The sequence below is a fragment of the Myxocyprinus asiaticus genome, chromosome 21 (genome assembly GCF_019703515.2).
Source record: "Myxocyprinus asiaticus isolate MX2 ecotype Aquarium Trade chromosome 21, UBuf_Myxa_2, whole genome shotgun sequence".
Classification (NCBI taxonomy): domain Eukaryota; kingdom Metazoa; phylum Chordata; class Actinopteri; order Cypriniformes; family Catostomidae; genus Myxocyprinus; species Myxocyprinus asiaticus.
Window position 1 is genome coordinate 14,591,630 of NC_059364.1, and position 23,371 is coordinate 14,615,000.

The 23,371-nt window shown below is 37.2% G+C and overlaps 1 protein-coding gene across 2 annotated transcripts in view; it reads right to left on the reverse strand.

Annotated features, from left to right (window-relative positions):
* LOC127412386 (ADP-ribose glycohydrolase MACROD1-like) overlaps positions 1-23,371 on the reverse strand; it is an 817,662-nt gene that overhangs the window by 12,026 nt on the left and 782,265 nt on the right. For both annotated transcript variants that reach the window (XM_051648695.1, XM_051648696.1), the window contains exon 17: positions 15,065-15,133. In XM_051648695.1, the coding sequence (XP_051504655.1) occupies positions 15,065-15,133 (69 nt within the window). The remainder of the gene's footprint in view (positions 1-15,064; positions 15,134-23,371) is intronic.

The following is a 23,371-nucleotide window of genomic DNA, read 5'->3' on the forward strand; positions in this document are numbered from 1 at the left end:
CAAAATTCTAATTCAAACTCACTCTCTAACTTTCTTTTACTCTCTGCCTAAACAGCAAAGCAAACCACAGCATGAAATAATCTCTTTCCTGTGGCAAATCCACGGATGATGCAAACTAACCCAACCTTTTAACCAGTGCTGCAGATTGTCTCTAAACTCAAACGATAGCATTTGTCTAAGGCAGATCAAAATCCACCTTCATGAGAATCTCACAAACATCATCTGAACAAACGGACACATCTTAAATGTACAATGCAGGCAGTGTAACAACATGCCCTCTGCATTCACTGTGATGCCACACACTTTCATGCTTGTTTCATCAACAGCTCAGAAGGTTTGCTTTAAGTCGAAGAGACAATTCCACTGGTTACGGGGGCAACATTTTGACAACTACAGACTGTGGCTTTAATGCAACTTTTTAGAATGAGAGCTACCCAGACTCTTTGCTCTCCCTGACAGCCAGCCCTCAAATTCTACTGATTAAACGGGCGCAAAGCTGCAAGTGATGGATTTGTGTATGGAACGTGAAAAAAGGCTCTTCTCATTGGAAAAATAGACCAGAAACTGAGTGCTAGGATGAGGAAAATTGAGGGAGAACATGGCCAACTGCCACTGTCATGATTTCATTTCATTCTTGTCTCGTGGCACCTTAGAGGAGAAATTGAAACGAGTGCGATACGATTCAACAACACTGTTTCCATTACTGCCCACTTCTGCAAGCGAGTCTTCTCTCTGTTGCTTGCTTTCTGTTTCTTCCATATGCTTCCACAAATGGGGAATTGGAGTAAACAAACGGGTCATACACATATAGGGAGACAGAGTAAATTCACAGATTCTTGCTCTGTTCCAAATCCTAGTGAGCTGCCTAAAGAGGCAGCATTTTACGGCATCACAGGTGCTCTCCGAAGTGAAGTCCATTCCAAAAGATAGGCAGCTTAATTATGCTGCCTCCTAAGATACCTCATTTTTGCCAAATTCCTAAGCAGCATTGCATGCATCCATCTCCGTGAAAGCAATTTCAGAAAGCATTGTGATGAGCTTGTGAAAATTTAAATCCAAGATGATCAACAAAGTGAGAGAAATGTCGATTAAATGTTGATTACAAATATACTTCAGTGTTCCCAGACCTTTTGATTAATACATTTCCATGACTTTTCCAATATCGTTTGGTTTATTGGGAAAGGATTTTTTTTTATAAAAAACAATTAAACAGAGATTGCACTCATGAAGAGCAATTCCTAGCCAATGAAATATTTAAGAGAGGAGCATAACCAGAAAAATTTATATGGGCTACATACATTTCATGACCTTTCCAAGACTTTTCCTGGCCTGGAAATCTCTATTTTAAAATTCCCTGATATTTCTAGGTTTTCTATGACCGTGGGAACCCTGGTACTTATAATTAAATTTATACTGAAGTATTTATAAAATAGTTTGAAATTAAAATCTGACTATTTTCCAAAAATATGAGTATTGTGCCATTCCTCTAGTATTGAAATCAATTAAGATTCGATCCCATGCACCTAAGGAGCACTATTTGTATGCCGCAATGAGTTGCGTCCTATGTAGAATATTCCAAATCAGTCATATTTGAGGTTCCATGACCATTAGGATGTAGCCTTAAAAGGTAGCTAGGCAGTTCACTATGTTTTGGAACACAGCAAGTTATTCTGAGAGGCAGACAGCTTTTATAGTGCATGGACCGACACTGAAATGAGAAAGTTAAGGCTGCCGCTTGTATGAACCTGCATGCACAATTGAGACTTGGCTTCCCTCCTGATGCACTGTCTGTCTCTTTCCACGTAATAATGTGAGAGTTGAGAGGGAGCTCTGCCACTTTGGGCTCCTAATAAGCAGCACTGATTAAAACAAAACAAACCAGCCTTTGAAAAAATCGGAGCCCTAGAATTTCAATCAATGCGTGTTCTCGCTTCCAACTGCTGCCCCATATGTCAGTAGATGGAGTTGAAATTTGCCAGCTCTCTAATTTAGCTTTAGAACTGACAACAGTATAGTAAGTTCTGTTTTTCGGGAAGTGAGTCTGACGTGCCGTGAAACTAATAAAGTAGCAATAGAGGTGCTGTCAAGCAGGAATAAGTGTGCAAAATGTGACGTGTGTAGCTGGGCACTAGAATCCTGTAGTCTAGAAATGTAAGGGAAAACAACTGGATTTCATTTTCCTACCCAGCAGCCAATTTATTGACATCGGGCTTTGGTAGGTAATTTGAGATAAAAGTCGCAATAGCATCAAATCATATCAAATCAAATCAAATCAATTTATTGTCACTCAACCATATACACAAGTACAACAGTGGGTGAAAGTCTTGGGTGCAGTTCCGAGCAACATAGCAGTCATGACAGTGATGAGACATATACCAATGTCTCATCACTGTATGCATACCATATGATATATAATAGCTCACAAATAGAGATACACTCACTGAGCACTTTATTAGCAACACCTGTATACCTACTTATTCATGAGATTATCTAATCAGCCAATCATGTGGCAGCAGTGCAATGCATAAAACCATGCAGATATGGGTCAGGAGCTTCAGTTAATGTTCATATCAACAATCAGAATGGGTAAAAAATTTAATCTCAGTGATTTCGAGCATGACATGATGGTTGGTGTCATATGGGCTAGTTTGAGTATTTCTGAAACTGATCTCCTGGGACTTTCATGCACAAAAGTCTCTAGAGTTTACTCAGGATGGTGCAAATAGCAAAAAACATCCAGTGAGAGGCAGTTCTATGGATGGAAAGGCATTGTTGATGAGAGAGGTCAAAATAGCCAGACTGGTTCGAGCTGACAGAAAGGCTACAGTAACTTTGATAACCACTCTGTACAATTATAGTGAGCAGAATAGCACCTCAGAATGTACAACACATCGAACCTTGAGGCACATGGGCTATAACAGCAGAAGACCACGTCGGGCACTTTATTAAGACTATAGTGTTCCTAATAAAGTTCTCAGTGTGTAGAGTGTATATTTGATGTTAAACATTATACTAAGACCTGTGTCACACAGCAAGCAAAGAGCATCAAGGTTGGGAAGTAACGAAATATAAGTAACTGTATTCCACTACAGTTACAATTTAAATCATTGGTATTTAGAATACAGTTACATTCAAAAAGTATTTTGATTACTGAAGAGATTACTTTGCAATTTATTTTCATTTGTTTAATTTAATATTTAGTCCTTTCAGATGGAAAAATGTATACATATAAATGATGCGATCCAAAGTGCATCTGAACAGCGTTGAAACACTTTCTTATGATGTGTTACATTCATACGAGCAGACAGAGAAGTACGTTTGAAGTAAGTTTGGAGCAGAAGAAATAGAAATAAACCTTGTGTAAATTGTCAGCTTTACGCTAATTTAAAATGCTATTTCTAGCAATTCTACATGCACGTTACCAGGCATGATCATATTTTTTTTATCAAGAAAATTCACGTTGGATCATAATTTCTTTTTTCTAGTAAGACCTTTGATATTAGGGCAAAAATCATATTCTTGATAATAAGTTTTGTATTGTTTTCCTGTAAAAATATTTAAAAATTCTTAAAACAAGATCAATTTGATTGTTTGTTCAAATTGTTTGTTGATTGAAATGTTGAGTAATATTTTATTTATGCCATCTTGGACTTAAGACACCTAGGGGCATGGACGCAGCATCATTCAAACTCAGTATAGTTTGTGGTTTCCAAAGCCATTGTAGAAATTCACTATTCATAGTCAGCTATGATTAATGAATCCATGAGTGAAAGTATTCAGTGACAGGTTATACATAACAAGGGACACTTTCCATGTAGAATAAAACAAAGTAAGATTACTAATATGATTTGCATCTTCATCTCACATACTGTAAGTGGTCATGATTTTATACATGTTTCAAAATTAATATTAATTTCTTTAAGAGTAAAACTTTTATAATGAAGAAAAATATTATTAATAAATAATTTTTAAATAACGGAAAACATTCACATGCCAAGCTGAATCAAGTGAGGGAGGGAAAGAGAGAGAGGAAGGGAAATATGTGGGGGTGTTGGGGGCAGATGTAAGTCATATTCATACTCAGACAAGCAGAAAATTAGATCCTCCACCATCCATTTACTCTAGAGATCATAAGGGGCTTGCGGGTCTTTTGTAGTCAGCATAAATCGAAGGATCCGCACAAATAATTAACGGAATTATCAGGTTTCCTCGTCTCCTTCTCTTGGGCTGGACTCAATAATGACATTACAGATAAAGGCCAAAGGCAGACGTGTAGTTAAAATTTTTGAGAATATGATAACAATGGTGTTAAACAGTGGTGTTGGTAGACACGGTTGGCCAGTGGCTTTACAGACATTTACCATGATACTCAAGGCCAAAGAATATTTCGGTTTGACTAGTATTTTGTATTATTCTGTAACTGTTGTATAATTGTACTGTAATTGTAACTGTAATAACTGTAGATAGTAGTTTGGATGAAACTATGGTTTAACTGAAATACTTTTGTAATATATTAATATATTTAATGAGCAAAAAGCAGAAAAAACATACCAACATTAGTATACAGGTTTGGGGAGTAATGGATTACTTGTAATGGCATTAGGTAATCAGGATACAAAAATTAGGTAACATAATCCATTACAGTTACATTAAAAACATCGTAATCAGATTACAGTTACATTTTTAAAAAACTGGGATTACTGTCAGGATTACAAATTTTAATTTCTGATGAAAGAAATAGTGAATTTTCCTGACATAAAGTGATACAGACAGCTGCTTGTTTAGAATGAGAGATGGTTTAGATGTGCGTTCTCTTCGGGTTCTCTCTCATGACTCACTTGAGTCAGGGGTGCCTCCTACTGTTGCATGCGCAAATAAAACCTGTCTCACATCAGCACTCTGCTCTCGAGGCAAACAGCTGCTTCATCGCGATGGCCACGGAAGAACATGCATTATTTTCTTGGAAATTTCGACATTATTCACTCTTTAAAAGAGAAAAGCAAAACAACATTAAAGTTCAGTGGAATTTATGCCTTCCAGATGTGAAGATGTGCTCAATATCCAAGGACCTGAGAATTTGAAGGTAATAAGAGCTACACAAAAAAGTTCAAGAAAGTTTGATGAGGAAATTATCTGATTTTGGTAAATTATTGTTGAGAACAGTTTAAATATCTGGGTGTAGGAGACATTCTGGCAAATGTAACATGTTCAACACTTATAGTAATTAGGAATAAGTAATTGAAAAGACACGCTAAAAGTTTAAATCTGTTTTGATCTATTCTTTAAAACTAGATTTTGTTTTCTTTTTGGAATCAATTTTTTTTTTCACCTTTAAAATCCTCTTTAAACAAAAACATAAACATAGAAATCAGCCATAAACTGTTAACTGGTGATGTTTGACTATGAATCAAGAGCAAGCAGAGGAAAGACACTCTCCAGCATTTGTGACAATAATAACAATGATGATGATGATAAAGTGTGATCTACATTTTGAGAACAGTCTGAAGTTAATGAATAGTGCAAATTACAATTGCCTATACACACTAACTGAATTACACTTTGCAGTGTTTTTGAATCTGAGGTATATCCCGTCAGATTTAGTTTAATGTTAACCAAGACATAATTCAGTGCATCTGTTCTGATTATATTTGCTTTATGAGAATTTTTCTTTTCTGTAGCAGACAGAGAACTTACCTGATTTCTTTAAAAAGAAAAGTTGTTCAAACAGCTCAATTCTAACAGTTTTCTTGGTAGGGTGCATTGTACATGTTTCTTTTCCTTAGATATAATAACAGCAAAAAAGAGAACTCTTAAAATTACTCAAACATGTTCTGTTTGCATTCAAGGCATAATTTAAAGTTTTAGAGATCATACTGATTTGATCTTGATTTTATTGACATATGTGCCCTTGTAGGAATCCAAAAGTAATGAATTAATCTTGACTTTATTGACATATGTGCCCTTGTAATAATCCAAAAGTAATGAAAAGTAATCCAATTGCATTGCTTTCATATTTTTGTAATCAGATTACATTAATGATTACATTTACTGTTAAGTAATCAGTAAACTGTAACAGATTACATAAAAAGTAACCCTCCCAACCCTGTTAGTATCCTACCATTATGTCATCATCAATTGTCATAACACCAATACACGTTGGTGTAGTGTGATATTAGAAGTTACTCAGTATTTGCATAAGTCAACAGGCAAGATCTCTGTGTGTACACTAGACAAACATCATCACAGAGGAAGTTGGCATGTTGTTTCCGAAATATCCAAGTACCCTAGAATCAGCCACTTTATGCAGACTCATTTTTGCATCAGTTCCAGCGTGTTAACCTTCCCTTGACCAGCGCATTGCATGAGCAGCGAGGGAGACCAGTGTTCGGATCCCGCCTTGGAAACAGGAATTCATTGCGTTTGCATAATTAGTGAAGATTCAGAGGTTAACATTACATTATTACTTAAATTATGGTTAGGTTAAGGTTTGGGGTTGGGCTGGGGGGTTACAGTTTATAAAACATGCATTCCTGTTCACTGTATTACAGGCTGTACAAGTAAAAAAAAAAAAAAAAAAATAAAAAAAAAAAACTTGCTTCACAATTTGCTTTTGGTGCCCCTCTGTGGACATTACACCCAGAAAATGGAGCAGGAACGTGCCCATATGCCCAACAACACATAGCTTTGGCCACTGGGGCCAGTGCTTTGAATTTCAGTAAGTACAGACTGATTTTAGCTAATAAAAAGTCAACCTACTCTTTCCGATTTCACTGTGAGAACAGTCTGCATTGAAGGAACCACATAGGGAGTAAATGTAAAAAAAGCTTTGACACCAAAGGTAATGTGTGTTGGCACTAAAATTATATGACCTGTACCAAGTGGGTGCAAACATTTTATTGTCTTTTCTAAGGTTGCTCCAATACCAAAAGTTTGGCTTCGGTATGATATCAGCCCTGGTACCTCGGCATCGATACTATAATCAACATATAAAAAGTCTCAGATTTTTTATGAAATTAGACAGAAAACGACGATTAAAAGAACTGCATAAAGTCTCACAGATACAAATTATGCGTTTTCCATTTTTATTTTTCTAGATTCCAAGATAAATGTTTTAATTAAATTTATGATCAAATGGTGTTTAATCAAACTGATACATACAACTGTAATCAAATAAAAAAGATTATTATTATTATTTTTTTTTTTTTTTTTGTACAAACATTTTTTGGTAAAATAAAATGCTGCACAACAGAGCTTCACAGTATTAATGAAAACATTAATGAAAAAAAATTCTGATCACCTGTGGCACAAGGCTGCTATGGCTGAATCACAACATGCTGATAAAACACTTGCATTTGTGATATTGCATACAGATAATAATAATAATATAAAAAAAAAAACTTTTAATATTATATAATTGTTATTATAAGTATTATTGCTACTTTTTGAACATTACATTTTTATACAGTAGTTATATTTTTCTGTCTTCAATTTCACGCATCCAGTTGAATAGAGCTTTAATTTAAAAGGGACTTTTATTTTAACAGACCTTTGAATTCTTCCTGTTTTAGATGCATTAGTTATATCACGCTTCCCATTAATGCTGGGATAATCCCTTTGCGACTCTCAAGCTGAAATCACCAAGCTGCACCGGAGGAGTTCATTTAAGTGTTAACAGCTGTTTATACTCTAAAAACACTGCATGAAAATTAAGCACCAGTAGTGTGTGAAGCAGATGACAGAGCGGAACCTCTTGTAAATTCTGTAGTGTGCAGCGCATGTGAATGTATATTATTTAATTAAATTACATCCTTCTGCTGTTTAATAATCACATTTGGCCATACCCAGAGGTTTTTTTTATTTTATTTTCAATTTGTTATTGATTTCATATCACAACTGTCACATCTCATATCATTTTGCTAATGACAGCAAACTGTAATATGGTACCAAAATTAGCAACAAGATGATATTGTACCATTTTAATTTTTTTGGTATCGCGGTACTTCTGTAGTACCGGTAAATCATGCAACCCTAGTCTTAACACAACATTCTGCATTGTAATAAACTCAAAACAAAAAATAAAGTGCCTGGATCATGTTCACAAAACACATCTACGTGGTTTTATATTTGTAATTTGACTTGTTCTAACAAGTATCATTGGCAATGCTGAATTAAGAGCCGTACCTCTAGGTGACTTGATAGAAATGAGAAAGTCAGAGAAAGTGTACACTTGAAATTCAGTGCAGATTTCTTGGTACTCTTAGGGGTCATTCAGATGGAAAGCAGCGTGACACATATCAGAAAGCTGGTTTCTAGAGGTATGCTTTTAAATGTAAAAAAGTAAACAAATGCACTGCTCCTGGGCGAGCTGCTGAAAAAACAGCTCGACGTGGTGCATTGTGTCAAAGATGTCTGTCTAGCACATGCTTACATAAAAAAACAAATGAAATAGAGATGAACACAAAAACAGGTTTGTGTATGTACAGCCCCTTAAAGATAGATTACACTACACAACTTTAACTCCGATTTTAGCCTGAATTGCAATCAGGCCGATTCAATGCTAGTCAGTGCAATTCCGTTCCAGTCTGCAGATTTTGGGCTAGTCACAGTTAGGAGATTTCACAGAAACTTTTGCAGCATATGATGGGCAATGACTCCAATTTCTTACCCTGAAACTATGACTCCATCTAGTTGGAAGATTTCAAACATGTTTGATAGTTTTGAGCCGACTATCCACGACTATAGAGGAAATCTTGTAGTGTATGATGCAGACTGAAATCTGAAGTCATGCAGTGAACAGCCAATGGAAATCGCGGTCCGGTGAAGTTCAAGAAATGGAAATGCTGAACAAGTACTCAAAGTGGAGCTTAACTTTTAACGCCACTCACCTCAACTCACATTGCAGTCTATAGAGGCCGTACTGGTCTTGACTTCACTCTAAAATGCATTTGGCCCATCTTTCACAACTTGGAAATTGGAGTATCAACAACAATAACAGCAATGCTACCATGAATGTGTTTACATCTGTCGACTTGACAGTTGGGTAGAGTGTGATCCTCAGTCGTTTGGTGTGTGATGGACTGTTTTTTTGCAGCCTAGTATTTTAAGAATCTGTTCAGATTGTTGTGTAGATTTATCCAGCCTTTACTCTCACTGTTTATGACAAAGCGAGAATGTCTGGTAGAATTCCATCAAACTCAACTGGACTCGATTTGAAATTCTTTCAAGATGGCCACTCATCCGAGCAGCTCCATCAGAGTTCGAGAGAGCCTTTCTTTCAGTCAAGGCCCCTGCAATGTTTATTACCCATGTGAATGCTTCTCTGGTCATTTAATTTATAACCATGGCATGTTTTTATCCTACACCTGAATTGTTTGGTTCTCAAGGCTGTTTGACTCACAGAGTGGGCCAGAAGCTCAAAGCCAAACACAAAGAAGTCAAGCTAATAACCCTGGCCTAACTGGAGCAGGGGTCCAGTGTAATCAAACCAGTGACTCACAAAAGCACAACACCAGACAGTTTTCATGTGTCACTCAGAAGGTTAATGGAAAATAACTCGACTGAAAGGAAAACAAGAGAAAGAGTTGCACGCTCAGGAGAGACTGTGGGAGAATTGTTGTGTAAAACCCAGTGGTGAATTCTCAGGGCCAGAAAAGCCTTCTCTGCTGGCCTAACATGCCAAATAAATAAATATTTTTCATCCTTTCATTCTCAATCACCTTTTTGCCTATGTATTTTTAATCACTTTCCACTCTTACTTAATCTACAAACAAATAGAGAAAAACTAAAAGTTTATCCAGTCAGAATCTATTCCTTGATGCTTACAAGCAAAGTGTGACAACTGTTTCACAAATCACATGCCCAAAGCCAAGCTCGTTAGCCGAAGCAGTGCATGAGTTTGAGCTCCACCCCGTCAGGCCTTCAGAATTTCCACAGAATCCCTCAACAGTGCAAATGAATGGGCAACTAAAGTCAGATTGTCAGATTCATCAGCCAATCAGATTGATTTATTTGTTCTTGGTGGGTGTGATCTTTAGGATATGTCCCGACTGAGGCCTTCTAGCTGGCCTTGAGTGACGCAATCACACTTTAAGTGATGTCATTTGAAAGCAAAGAGCGCAAGATCTTGTTGATGAGTCGGCTGTCATTACTGCCACTATCGCCATTGAGAAAGAGTTCCTTACGGATTTAAAAACACAAGATGTTCTGCATGACTGTGTGATTGCTTAATTTATTAATCAGGAAAGGAGGACTGACTTTCACTTCAAGTAAATTGGTAAGTGCTTTTTGCATTGTTATAGCAACATCAAGAGTTTAAATTAGGCTGCTTGAGCATTCAGTGTCAGATCAAGTTTTGAAAAATACTGCATTCCATTGAACTCAGAAAGTCAGATTTTACGACTTCCTACAAGGAAAAGTGCAATGGAATGCATGTTGAAGTCAGAATTACAACTTGTAGGCTCATGCAGAAATTCTCAACTCCAGTTTCACCGAGATGCAGGGGCATGATGTCACACAAACATGTCGACACTCAGGGAGATATACAAAATAAGTGATAAACATTCACTTTAAGCAATATTGATAAATGAGTTCGTTTCCACATTACATGATATTAAAGCTTGTTTAACAAACGCCTGCAGAAACAGGTGTATAAAACATAATCTCTTTTGATAATCGTACACCTGAAGCACATATGCTAGCGCTACAACATTGTTAATCAGTTGGGTTGCTAGGAGACATCTCTAATGAGAGTCAAACACCTGCTAAACTGACAGGAGCGTTGCGGTTTTGTTTCCTTAAACGTCATCTTCCGAATATCGGGGAATGGAATGCATTTATGGTTGGAGATATCAAGTAGGAATATCCCTCATCCAACTTGAATGGAACGCAGCATAACCGTGTACCCTGACGAAACGAAATTTATTGCAAGCAACATTTAAAAATCGCAAATATTATTAAATAGATTTTTCCAGGTATTATAGACCTCCTTGGTAGATTCATATGAAAAATTATGATTTCTGAATGTCTGTTCGGGAGACATTCATTTCACAAAACAGTCATGCTGCAGTGAAAATTAGGCTTGCTTGAGCATTAAGTGTCGTTTCAAGTTCTGACTTTCATGCGTGGACGTGTTTTTAAAATGTCAATTGGTATTATTAGTTAGCTGTGACATAATGTATGATGCCCATAGGGTGTCTTATTCATTGTGAAACTGTTTTCTTAATGGCATGAATCACTGCCATTGTTAAAACCACTCGATATCTCAAAAGTCAAAGGCATTATCTATCTCCCTTCACTTGTAGGGGGCCACGGAGGGTAAATATCTCTGGTATGTATTGGTGTCCGTTCCTGATATCTTACTAACGGCAAAAAAACTCTGGGTGGCCTACAAGTTGCTTATTCTTCACCTAACATGTAAAGTACTGTATTCTGTTAGTGAATAGCCACATTTGAGACTTTGGTCAGACAAAAAAGGACTTGTAATGTTTTGTGAATGCTAACAGTAGAGTTCAACTCATCATTAAAACATACACTACCAATGTATCCAAGCCTATTCATGTGAAACAACTCAGGGCAACCATTTCAAAAAGCCAGCCCAGAAGAGATAATGAAAAGCTTAATGTGAAGAGCAAACCTCATTTTCACATATAAATATTCAAAGGTTGCAGGGGCAACACATTTTTCCTGAAACAACACTGTGAAGAGGAACTGAAACAGAAACGCATTCTGGTAGGCACTTGATTGTGTGGCAGGGCTTCTTTCTTTATTTCATTGCTGTGTGATGGTAAAGCTTCAAACAATTAGAGCCAATTAAAAGGTATTGGGTCGAAACAAACTCGGTTGGAAGCAGTGGCGTATCCAGGACATTTTTACTGGGGTGGCCAAGATGGGGTACAGACCTAGTGTGGGGTGGCGATACCGGGAGAACCTTTATGAATGGCACATGATCAAAATGTGTAAATATCGCAATGCTTTGCTTCAACATCTACACATGTAGAATAAATGAATTCTTAAACTCGTGTTAGCATTCGCTGAATTGTTTGTATTCAATATCAGATTGTTGTTTTGACATTTGACAGTTTTCTATTCCTGTTCTATTTCAACCTATTACAGTTTCTGGGAATCTCTGGTTATTTTAACATAACATCCATTTTTAAATCAGTAATTGTTTAGGAAAAGTCAGTTACACATTTTTAAGAGCTATTCCCATTGTAGAGAATTAATCTGCATATAACATCAGGTATAGTGTATAATCATAAAAAGATACAAGTACAGATGATAACTGATTGAGGCGCACTTCAATCAATCATTCAATCAATTATTCATTCATTTATTAGCTATAACTGCACTGTCCAGCAGAAATATTGTTAAATTGGGTACAAATCAGTGTGTGAAATTGGCTACGAGGGCTTATAGGTGTCTGTCTGGAAACCCCAAAATTGCAGATTGAGCTCTGAATACAGTAAAAAACCAAACTCTATTTACAGTGTCTACTCAGGTTTATTTTCCACATGTTCTGATAGCTTCAATTACTTTGAATATTACCAAATAAAATAGTTAGTCAAATCATTTGCGGCATTTAAGTGCAATTTGCCCTGCCTCTGCATATTTAAAATGTCAAATAAGGTATAAAAACTTTGAAGATTTTATTGGTCTGACTGACCAATAATACACAAAGAGCTCATAAATAACTCATGTAAAGATTTAAAGTACAGTCACAGCACAAACCCTTCCATTTCACACACAGGTTAGCCATATATATAACTTTAGCTATTGAACATATACATCTGTAAAACGCTTTACACACCTCCATCATTAAATCAGAAAACATGGCATTTCATATTTCATGTCAATATAAAGATAACATGTTGAATGTGGTGTAGGGTCTAGCTTACTCTTTAACCTAGCTACTGTAACAATGAAAAAATATTTTCACATTCACATGGAAATTCGGGATAAATTAAACGTTAGATTAGATGAACATACCTCTCAAATAACAGCTTTCTTTTTGACCACAAATCAACGTCGTCAACTCATTGGAAGTTGGAGGTAGATGCTAGCTCGTGTCAGCTTCGTGCTTCTGACCGACCATTATGCATTATACCTGAGGCACCTGCCTGGCCACCCGCGGCCTGCCCCTCCCCCCACTGATCAAAGATCAGCTCACACAGCTTCAGTCCCACCACTACTATAATGGTCAGAAATATAAAACTGACCCTGGGTCAGTGTGGCTCTAAATCAACAAATGACCTGAGATGTCATCTTTGATTGACAGGTTGTTCTATTGGTTCTTCGTTCTTGTGTTGATGAACATGATGAACTACCAATCAGTTCTGAGGTGGCCACAGGGTGGACAATGAGATTTCAGGGGTGGCCCAGGCCACCACAGGCCACCCCCTAAAATCGCCACTGGTTGGAAGGGCTTCAGTGTAAATACCACAGATCCTTCTGACACACATTCCTTAGTGAGAAACTAAGTGGTTCCTCTCATCTGTATTCTATCCTTTCAAAGACTGAGAGATGAATAGAGGGCTGGGGGAAGGAATAAGGGTTTCTACAGAGCCAAGTGGCATTGTATTGCTGGCCACATTTGCCTAATGTTACAAGATGTTCTTTGTCGAGCTGCCATTGGGAAAACAAAAACAAAAAAAAAACATCTAAAAAGATGTTAAGTGTACAAAGGATCATCTAGTTTAAAGGTTACACCAAAAGCATGGAGAAGAGAACTGAACAGGTGTGTTTTTGGCATATTTACTATAGCAACGCAGGGAGAGAAACTCGGTCGCAGTAGCCTTTTTTTTTTTTTTTTTGGACTTGGAACTGTATGGAAACCATAAGAGGATTTTAAAAACTCATCATGTAACATAAGTCTAAAATAGGTTTTCAGACTGTAATGACAGCATGAGCTTAATTTTAAAAAACTCTCTGGACCTTAAAGAATGTGTTATGAAGTGAGAAGACTATAACCTTAAAAAGAATAGTCATTAAAAAAAGCACAAAACTCACAAAGAATTTAAGTGAAAAACAACAATAACTTTGAAGGAAGTTAGAAAAAGGGGGCATCCCCTTTGCCATGACCTCTAAACGCAGCTGTCAGAGGTAGCAAGACCTGAACCAAACATTCAACGAGTGACTTTGCATAATGTGTGGTCTGGTTTTGAACCTGACCCCTTATGAGTGCCTCAGCATGAGATGATATATGCTAGCTAAAGTTACAGAAGCGGAAAATAGGATGCAAAACCTTTTTGTTCATAAGCACCTTTAGACTTTGTGGATGCTGGGAAAAAATGTGAGAATGTAGAAAGCAAAGCGGGCTTTTCTGAATACAAAGTTAATGTACTAACATTCTAACAATATACTGAAATATTCGATCCAACAAGAGAAAAATGCTTTCAACGTTCAACAGCTTCTAGAGGCCTCAAATACCAGTGCAAGAGCAGCAAATGTGAACAACTATTATATAATAATTTCAATAGCTACATAATCTGATACATAGACATCTGAAATAATCAGCAGATTCAGAAATGCATAGAATGGAATGTTAACCAGTTAAAGTGATTTAGAACAGGGGTTTTCAAACTTTTGGATGCCAAGGACACCCAAACATCACTGCGAGGGACCCACTTCCTGAAATATAAATCAGCTATACAGTATATTTTCATTTATAAAGACTCATTCATATTGTGGAAGGAAAAATAGTTAGCATAAATACAATATGTTGGTTGCAAAATTAAATAATGCCTTTTATATTGCCATTGTACTGAAGCAAATAATTATTATTTTAAATAATGAAAATATTATCTGAAAATATTTACTTTGTATTAAGTTGACAGTGTAATGTTTTTTCCCACTAACATTACTTATGTTACATAAAAACCTTTGTATATATATATATTTTTTTAATTTATGTGTAGCCTTTAGAAAATAGAATGAAACTGTAAAAATGTCAAAAAAAACAAAACATTTTTTTTTCCATTTAATACACTTTTTTATCTCTTAATTGTTGCCCTTGTGGCTCTCGGAGGGTCCCTGAACCTCAGTTTGAAATTTCTGATTAAGAACATACCGTGAACATCCATGTGAACTTCAGCCTCTTCACTGGTGCCCTCCCTGATGTCTGCACTCTTTGTTGGGTCTATTGAGACAGAAAAGTACGCAAAACTATTTATATAGCACATTTAAAGTGTAAAAGTGTTTACAGAAGTTCTTTACAGAAGACATTATACGTGAATAAACATTCACATACATATGAAAGGAGGTACTAAAAAACATGTGAGAATAAAAATAAGAGAATGAAAAAAAAAGTCTACGAAAAATGCAAAACTAAGTAAGGAGAGAAGATAATTAAATTACTTGTAGAAAACATACTTTTTAAAAATGCTAAATGAGTCAGCTGCTTGAAAGTTGTCTGGGAGAGAGTTCCACAACTTTGGACCATGGTGACTAAAGGCTGATTTGACACTTTTCAGCCGTGATTTAGATACAAGTTGTATAAAAAGAGAAAACAAAGAGAGACTACTCTGAGTACGAAGGTCATTAAATGCAATTTAAAAGAGAAAAGAGATTAAAACAGTAAAACAAACTTCAAAGATGCCATAATGACAGCTAGTTTTCGAAAAAAGTATGCCACATAGTTTCCTGTTCTTGTCCCACTGTTTGTGTCCTCCAAACCGCCTTTTCTAAGTACTTTCTTTTTTTTTTTTTTAAATGGATTAACTGCCTAAACTCTAAGTGATTTTTAAATGTATTTTGTATGACTTTGTAAGGTGTCAGAGAGAGAGAGATATATATAGAGAGAGAGAGAGCAAGAAAGAGAGAGAGAGAGAGAGAGAGAGAGAGAGAGAGAGAGAGAGAGAGAGATGGTGTGCGAGAGAGAAAATGAATAGGCATAAGCAAAACAGAATTCCCATTATCACACATAAGCTTAACACCCTCTGTCTCAGCACTCCTCACTTTCACTGTGGTTTATCCAGCCTCCATATTACTCACACACTCCCTTAACCCCCTCCGTCAGATGGAGGGTTGTGGGAGGGACAAGCTCACTGATCAAAAGAGGATCTTCAAAGCCACATTGTGAGAGCTGTGCTCCTTCCAGCTTATTTGAGCAGGGCTCCTCTTTTCCAGCATCCTCCCTCTTTGATGCTAACAGGTTTGTGGGCCATGGGTGACTACATAATGGAAGGCAGGCACAATGCAGTGTGAGTCCTCTGCTGGGGCACAAATGACAGTTGGATCAGGTGTGTTTGAAGTCCAGGGTCCATCAGCAGATGGTTGTAGTGGTGGCTCAGCTGAAGAGGGTTTGTGATGGTCACATTTGTGTGTGAATTCATACAATGGAGGTTCATGCATTTCAGCCTCTACTAAGACGTCTGTCTGCCTCTGCCCGAGAGCTGTTATGTGGCTCAGTTTCCATCAAGCCAGTCCTCTGTTCATCCAAATATTTCTGGTTTTACTCTAAGGAAAAAAAAAATTCCCAAGGGATTTCCCAACTCATACCAATCAGGATAGACCCATTATTTTAGCTTTTTTTCTTACATACAACAGATATAGTGGGATCCAAAAGCCCACTTCTGAAAATGGTTCTATATTGCATTGTACTAATTAAATAATTTTTTTCGAACCAATTATATTATCAGCGTCACAACTGAAAAATACATTTAATTTCTTAGTATTTGGAAATTGTGCTTTAATTACTTAATGTGCTCAAGTTGGCATGGACCCTAAAAGTTTGTGAGAAACCTGATAATCCATGTGTAACTGAGTTCAAGGATGGGCAAGAGGAGGTGGGATACGCTGTCGCCTGGTCCTCAGCCACTCCTCCGACCCCTGGCGGACGACAGCCGCTCCTCCCCTGGCAGACGGCAGCGAGTCCTCCGACCCCTGGCAGACAGTAACGGCTCCTCTGCTTCCTGGCAGACGGCAGTGGTTCCGGCGGTTGGCAGCGGTGACTCCGTCCCCTGGTGGTCAGCCGCGGCTCCTCCGCTTCCCGGCAGACGGCAGCTGCGAGGACTCCACGATAGTGCATCCCTCCTCCTTCCCGGGTTTCGGCACCAATGTAAAGGGGTTCAACAGCTAACATAACTTTAATGACATAAGTCAACCTCAACAAACAAAGGCACAGACATACACAGCGGCCGCGTGCGTCTCTCTCTCTCTCTCAAACTGGTGCCTCTGGCTCGTCTTTATCCCCTTCCTGGCTGATTAGGACAATTCAGCGCCGGGTATGCATCCTCACGGTCCGGACATGCCCTCTTCCTCATCACAACATGTTATCCCAGCATTATTTGAGAATGTTCCAGAGAGCATCTTGTGTGCTTAAAGGAAAAGTTCACCCAAAAATGTTAACTATTACTCACCCTTATGTTGTTCCAAACCCATATGACATTTGTTCTTACGTAGAACACACCATGTGAATTATTAAGAAGTCTTCACATGGTTTATTTATCATTTAAATGACAGTGAATATGGTCTGTCAAGAAAAAGGAACCACCATAAAACCACAGTAAATATAATCAATCCGACTCATGCATTACAGTATATTCCAAGTCTTCCAAAGCCATATGATCACTTTGAGTGATGAACAGAAAGTTATTCACTCTCATATCAAATTGCTAAAATAAAATATGGCAGCTACATAAACAACATCAAAACTTCATAGTTTTCATAGTGTCTTGTGACTAAAATTATAATGTCCTTTCGCATGAACCACTGAGGTTTATGTTATCAGTGTAGTCATCTTATTTGATTTAACTTTCATTATATGGCAAATAAAGCCTGTGAAGACTTTTTAAAAATCACAATATGTGTTCAATGGAAGTTATACAGGTTTGGAGTGATATTAGGGAATTGCTTAAAATGGAAGGTGATCTGACATTGCATACAAAAGAGATAACCTTAAGTGCTTTTCCATCATCGGGCCGAATGGTTTTGAACACAGTGAGTAATGGTTCCAGCAGCAATTCCACTTCAGAACGATTCAGTACCGTACGATTTCAAACCGTTCCCAGCTTGGATTTCTCATCATGGTTAGCTAACCACACATAGTCAGAGAAATATGCTGGTGGAACGGCTTTAGTGACGTAGTGACTCACGATTGGTCACGACTGGATTTCGCATCACCACAGTGAAGAAAAGAAACCGGAACCGGAATGAGAATAGTTCAGCCCGATGGTAGAAAAGAGCCTATTGTCAATGTTACACATTTGCTTATTTGATTAGTGACGTAGAAACAGTGCAGAACATTGCAACTGCGATTGGCAAATAATACAGTTGGGAACTGAACCTGTATCTCTTACATGGGCACAATGTCTCAATGTGTTTGGAGTACATGCTCCAGAGAGGTTACAATAGTACGAGCTTGCCCAGATAATGCACAAAACACAAGGCCACTAAGGACAATACCTGTTGTTCTCATCTTTGTGTTGTTTAATGAGTCCTGCTCCAAAGCAAAATATTGGGACAGTTTGGGGGGCAGGATGTAGTCACAATGCAAGAATATTTGCATTAATGCAGAAAATGTGGCTAATGCCGGACCACTGAGATATACAGGCCCAGGGCAATAGCTAATTGTGTTGTGATAAGCCCTTGCCACAGGCTGACAAAAGCTCTCTAAACTTGTCTTCACATCCACAATCTCCCCTGGCACACAAACAGAATAGGGGAAGTTGCATATAAACAGCCAATTAAAAAAGCTGTTGCGTCCACCTGACTCTCCGCTGTGTGGAGCCTCTATGGCTGGTGTATCAGAGGAGATAACCAGCAATGTGCATCGAGAGTCACAATGAAGACAGGAAGCATGACCTCGCTGATGTGATTTGTTCTAGAAATAAATCCTTTTTGAAGCTTTAAAGTGAGACACTAAAGTGAGGCACTATTCCACTGTTTTGAAAATACAGACTGCGATATTCATTTAAAAAAATCTCCCACGAGTCCTATGAGTTTGAAACAACATGAGGGTGAGTAAATTATGACATAATTTCCATTTTTGGTAAACCATTCCTTTAAGGTAGTCAATTTGGTTATAGAATGCGGTTGTCACTTTTGTGAACCAAACTGTGTGAACGTAACCATATTTAGCCTCTATGCACAAGACTTGGTGAAAATCAGTATAGGCCACATTAACAAATAATGCAAATAAGAAAGAAAAGGAGACTAAATGTTTAAAGCTAACAAAATGTTTGCAGAGAAGTCTCCTCCTTTGTTGTTTGGTGGGCTTTAATGAACTGAGAAAAGAGAAATGCACAGGGCTTCAGCACAAGCAACAGATGGCCAGAGTGGATACTGCTGGGTCTCTGCCTCAGGGCCACATTCGCCAGGAGGCACTATCTCACTCTCAAAAACTTGGCCACAATCAATAGTTAATACGCGAGGAACCAGAACCCAGGAGATCCAAACCCGGGCAACATTACATAGAGAATCCTGGGGGTGTAGCTTGAAGAAGTAAACAAATAAATAAGTGAGCATAGCGGTTCAATTATTGATGTTTTCTTTTGATGATTTCTTTTCAGAGAGGAAAAAGAATGGCTCAGAGAATGGGTGGCATGTGATCGCACAGCAGAGGATGTAAGACATGATGAATCCTGACTGACATCCAAGAGTTAAAACCGGCAAAAAAACTACATTTCTCACCATGACAAGCATCAGAGAAAAAAAAACAAAGAGCTGGAGAGAGTTAAAGAGAGTGTAGAAAGAGACGAGAAGAAGTGTCCAAAATTAAACAACTCTGAGTTGTCATCCTCTTGTTGAGAAACACTGATTACCAACTGTGCTTGAGAACGAAAGAAAACACAATAGTTCTACCTGTCATCTCACCTCCCATTTTGTCTTCTCATAAGTTTTTTCACACACATTCTCAGCTTGATTCTAAGCCCCAAAACATTGTCTACACAAGTACGTGAACGCAAATGCTTTTAGCTACGCAAGATTGATTTCACATATCATGGCATTACAAAATGTGTCAGAACGCAAGTCAAAATACAATGCAAGAACATGTTGAATTCTCAGCATTGCCGCAAGGGGTGATATACTGTAGTGGGTATTAGAGTAAACTGTCATCTACTTTAAGTTTTCTAGTGTTGGGGAGGCTACTTTGAAACTGTAGCTTCCTAAGCTGCAAACTACTCATAACTTAAAAAAAAGAATGTGTAGTTGGACCACTTTAAGAAGTCACACTACTACTACTAACAAAAAGTAGCTAACTACACTGAAGCTGTTCAAAGAAGAAAATATTTTTAGATATATAACAATAGGGTGATATTACGTTATTCAATAATATCACCTGATATACCAGTTATATATTGAATTAAGGTGGTGTTCCCTTACGAACATTAACTATGGTTTATACTGCAGTAACCATAGTTTAACCATGGTATCTCTTGTGAAACCATAGTAACCACAAAATTAACAATGGTTACAACAGTCGAGGTTACGGGGCTCAAGTGAATCAGTGAATAATTTATGTGAACTAGTTCATTAACAGTACATAAACCATCTGAAAAAAACTGAGTTCCCTATGCTAAATAAAAGGGAATCTTTTATTTGAACCAGGTTATTTTCTAGGGGTGTAAATCGGCAGCTTCATCACGATACAATCTTATATTGATTCTCTTATACAGTGATCCGATGTTTGCAATTCCTCAAAGTCTGCCATAATACGATGTCAATTAGATTTGATTAAGGGGCCTGCGATCGATATTATGATATTATGTGCCTATTTTAAACAATCAGTTATATTTATTATTTTACAAATGCAACCAAAATACAATTTGAATATATTATAGAGATATCTGAAAAGTGCAAATCCAGTATCCACACTGGGATTTCCACAACAAAATAAAATAGTTCAGTTGTTGAAAAAAAAAAAAAATAATAATAATAATAATAATATAAAAAATAAAGTCACATTCATGTGATCATCAATCGCTTGGTGACAGCTCATTATCTTGTGGAATGATGTAAACGATACAGTGACAGTTTGTCATCTCTACAACAATCAAGCAAGTCTTTCAATCCAAAATACTTAAATACCCACGACAGGAGAGTATGTACTATCTGTGTTTTTTCTTCCACAGTTGTATTGAAAAATTCTGTTACAGTTTACTGTGATAAATGTTAGTAAGGTGTTTATGTATAGATGTGAAAATTCTTGTAATTGATGTTGGTGCAGGGCAGGTGTTTTCTCTTACCCTTGTCAACGCTGTTCAGAATATTGCGGCTGTTTAGCCTTTTGAATTGGTTGAATTGCTCCATAGCGCTTTAAAATAGAAAATTCTCATGTAAAATTCAAATGTGTTGCATGCACCACAACGTCGAGGGAAGCCCAATTTAATCGTGCATGTGATCGGCTCTGAGCTATCCTGTCAACGGAGCTCGCAGCCCTGTTAAAGCGTGTGCACAGATAGAGCACAGCATAACTTCAGGCTTCAGTCATTCCGCGCACATCTGTGTGGTCGCATCAGAAGCATATTTAGCACTTATAAAAGCAAGATGCATATCATAAGGTTTCTACATTGCCTGACGGAAATGTGTGATGTGGCTGGCATGAGAATTTCAAAATAAAGGTGAATCTTAAAAACAATTTACATTGATGTTTACGCGTTGTGTTGAATTTACACAAACTGTCCGAAAGAGACAATTCCCTTAAATGATTTGGTTTTCAAAAGTAGTGCATACTGTATGAGAGAGAAAGAACAGTTTAGGTGAGTGTGTTTACTCTCTCGGCTCTATTGCTGCATTTGCGATACAATGTAACAAATGTAGCATTTTGTGACACTACAGCGCTACCTGTTGGAAAATATAGCTGGAAAAGCTACACTATTGTGAATTTGTTAAAATATCTCAACTACTGTCAAACTATTGAAAAATGTAGTTAAGTAAGTAGTGTCGCTACTTTTAGTTAACTTCTCACAAACAAGTTTTCTTGATAACACTTTACATTAAGGTTCTATTTGTTCTCATGTTAGTTCATAATGCATTAACTAATATTAATGTATACAACATTTAATATTATTAGTATATGTCAATATTAAAATTAACCAAGTTTAAATAAGTGATGTAAAAGTACTGTTCACTGTTAGTTCATGTTAATTAATGTAGTTAACTAATGTTCACAAATACAACCTTACTGTAAAGTGTCACTGTTTTCTCTTTAAAGTCTACTCAAAACAGTCCAACTCCAAGCTTCCAAAAACAACACTTCTATTGAGATTTCTTACACTGATCCACCCGTTCTCAGCCATCATATAATGAAATTGGTGTGGGAGCTCTAGTTGATTCATTTTACCACTGTAATGTAGATTTAATCAGGCACAATAAGACTTTCGATTTGCAATGTGTAATCAAAAAACAACATGCAGAAACAGGCCAGACTCTGATTGGAGGCATTATCGACTCACTGCTGGAGCCGCAAAACACCAAGGCCAAAAAAAATGCTCTCCATTAGCAAAGCCTTGCTTATTCACAGATAGCTTCAGGTTAAGAGAACTTTGTTTCATTTATGGATGTTTTACAAATTAATCAAGTCAACCGCACAGGCCTGTTGAGGTAAAAAGCATTTGCACAAGCAGAATGTGATTTACTTTGAATGCAACTTCAAAAACAAATACGTCTGGACGGAAAATGCACGTTACTAGGTAAACAGTTGGTTTTAAATATTGATACAGATTCTCGAAAACAAGCCTCTTGGGTTGGAGGCTTGATATTTGTAGTATTTGTTTCCATGTAAGTAGGTAGTTATTTAGCACTGTGGTTGTCATCAGGTATTGCCATATTTAACCATATAGAGTTTCAATGGACGCAGAACCATTGACGTCAACAACTAAAGAAATGGGAAGTGTTTTCTCGTTGTTTTTAAAAGTTGATAAGCCTATTTTTTGACACACTTGTATTGAGATATCAGTAATACCCTAATGACCAAGTGCCAACAGCATTTAGAAACACAGAGTGGAGGTGTTATGAATTACTGTTTGTGTGTGCTAACATGTGTGTGTTTTTGTTAAAAGCACCTTATGGTGAGGTGTTGAGCTCAGCTTTATCCTCTTAAATATGTTGTATCGATCTCACCTTCTCTATGTTTAACATCTGGCACTGGTGTTTTTTTATGTGTGTATTAGTTTGTCGCTTGTGTCTAAATGGGAATCATTATCCATTATCAGTGGGCATGACAGTTTAATCAAGTTTTGTGTACACAAACAGTGTGCATAATTGAACGAATGTCTGAACACAAAGAAATTTCCTTTTGAGTGCGCTATTACAGAAAGAAAAAGCTTGTCTAAAAGTTGTTCAGTGTTTTTTTAAAGTAGCATTTCCTCCCTTGCTGACTTAGTGGACAATAATTAAACTTTTAATTTTAATATAATTTAAAAAATGTATGGTA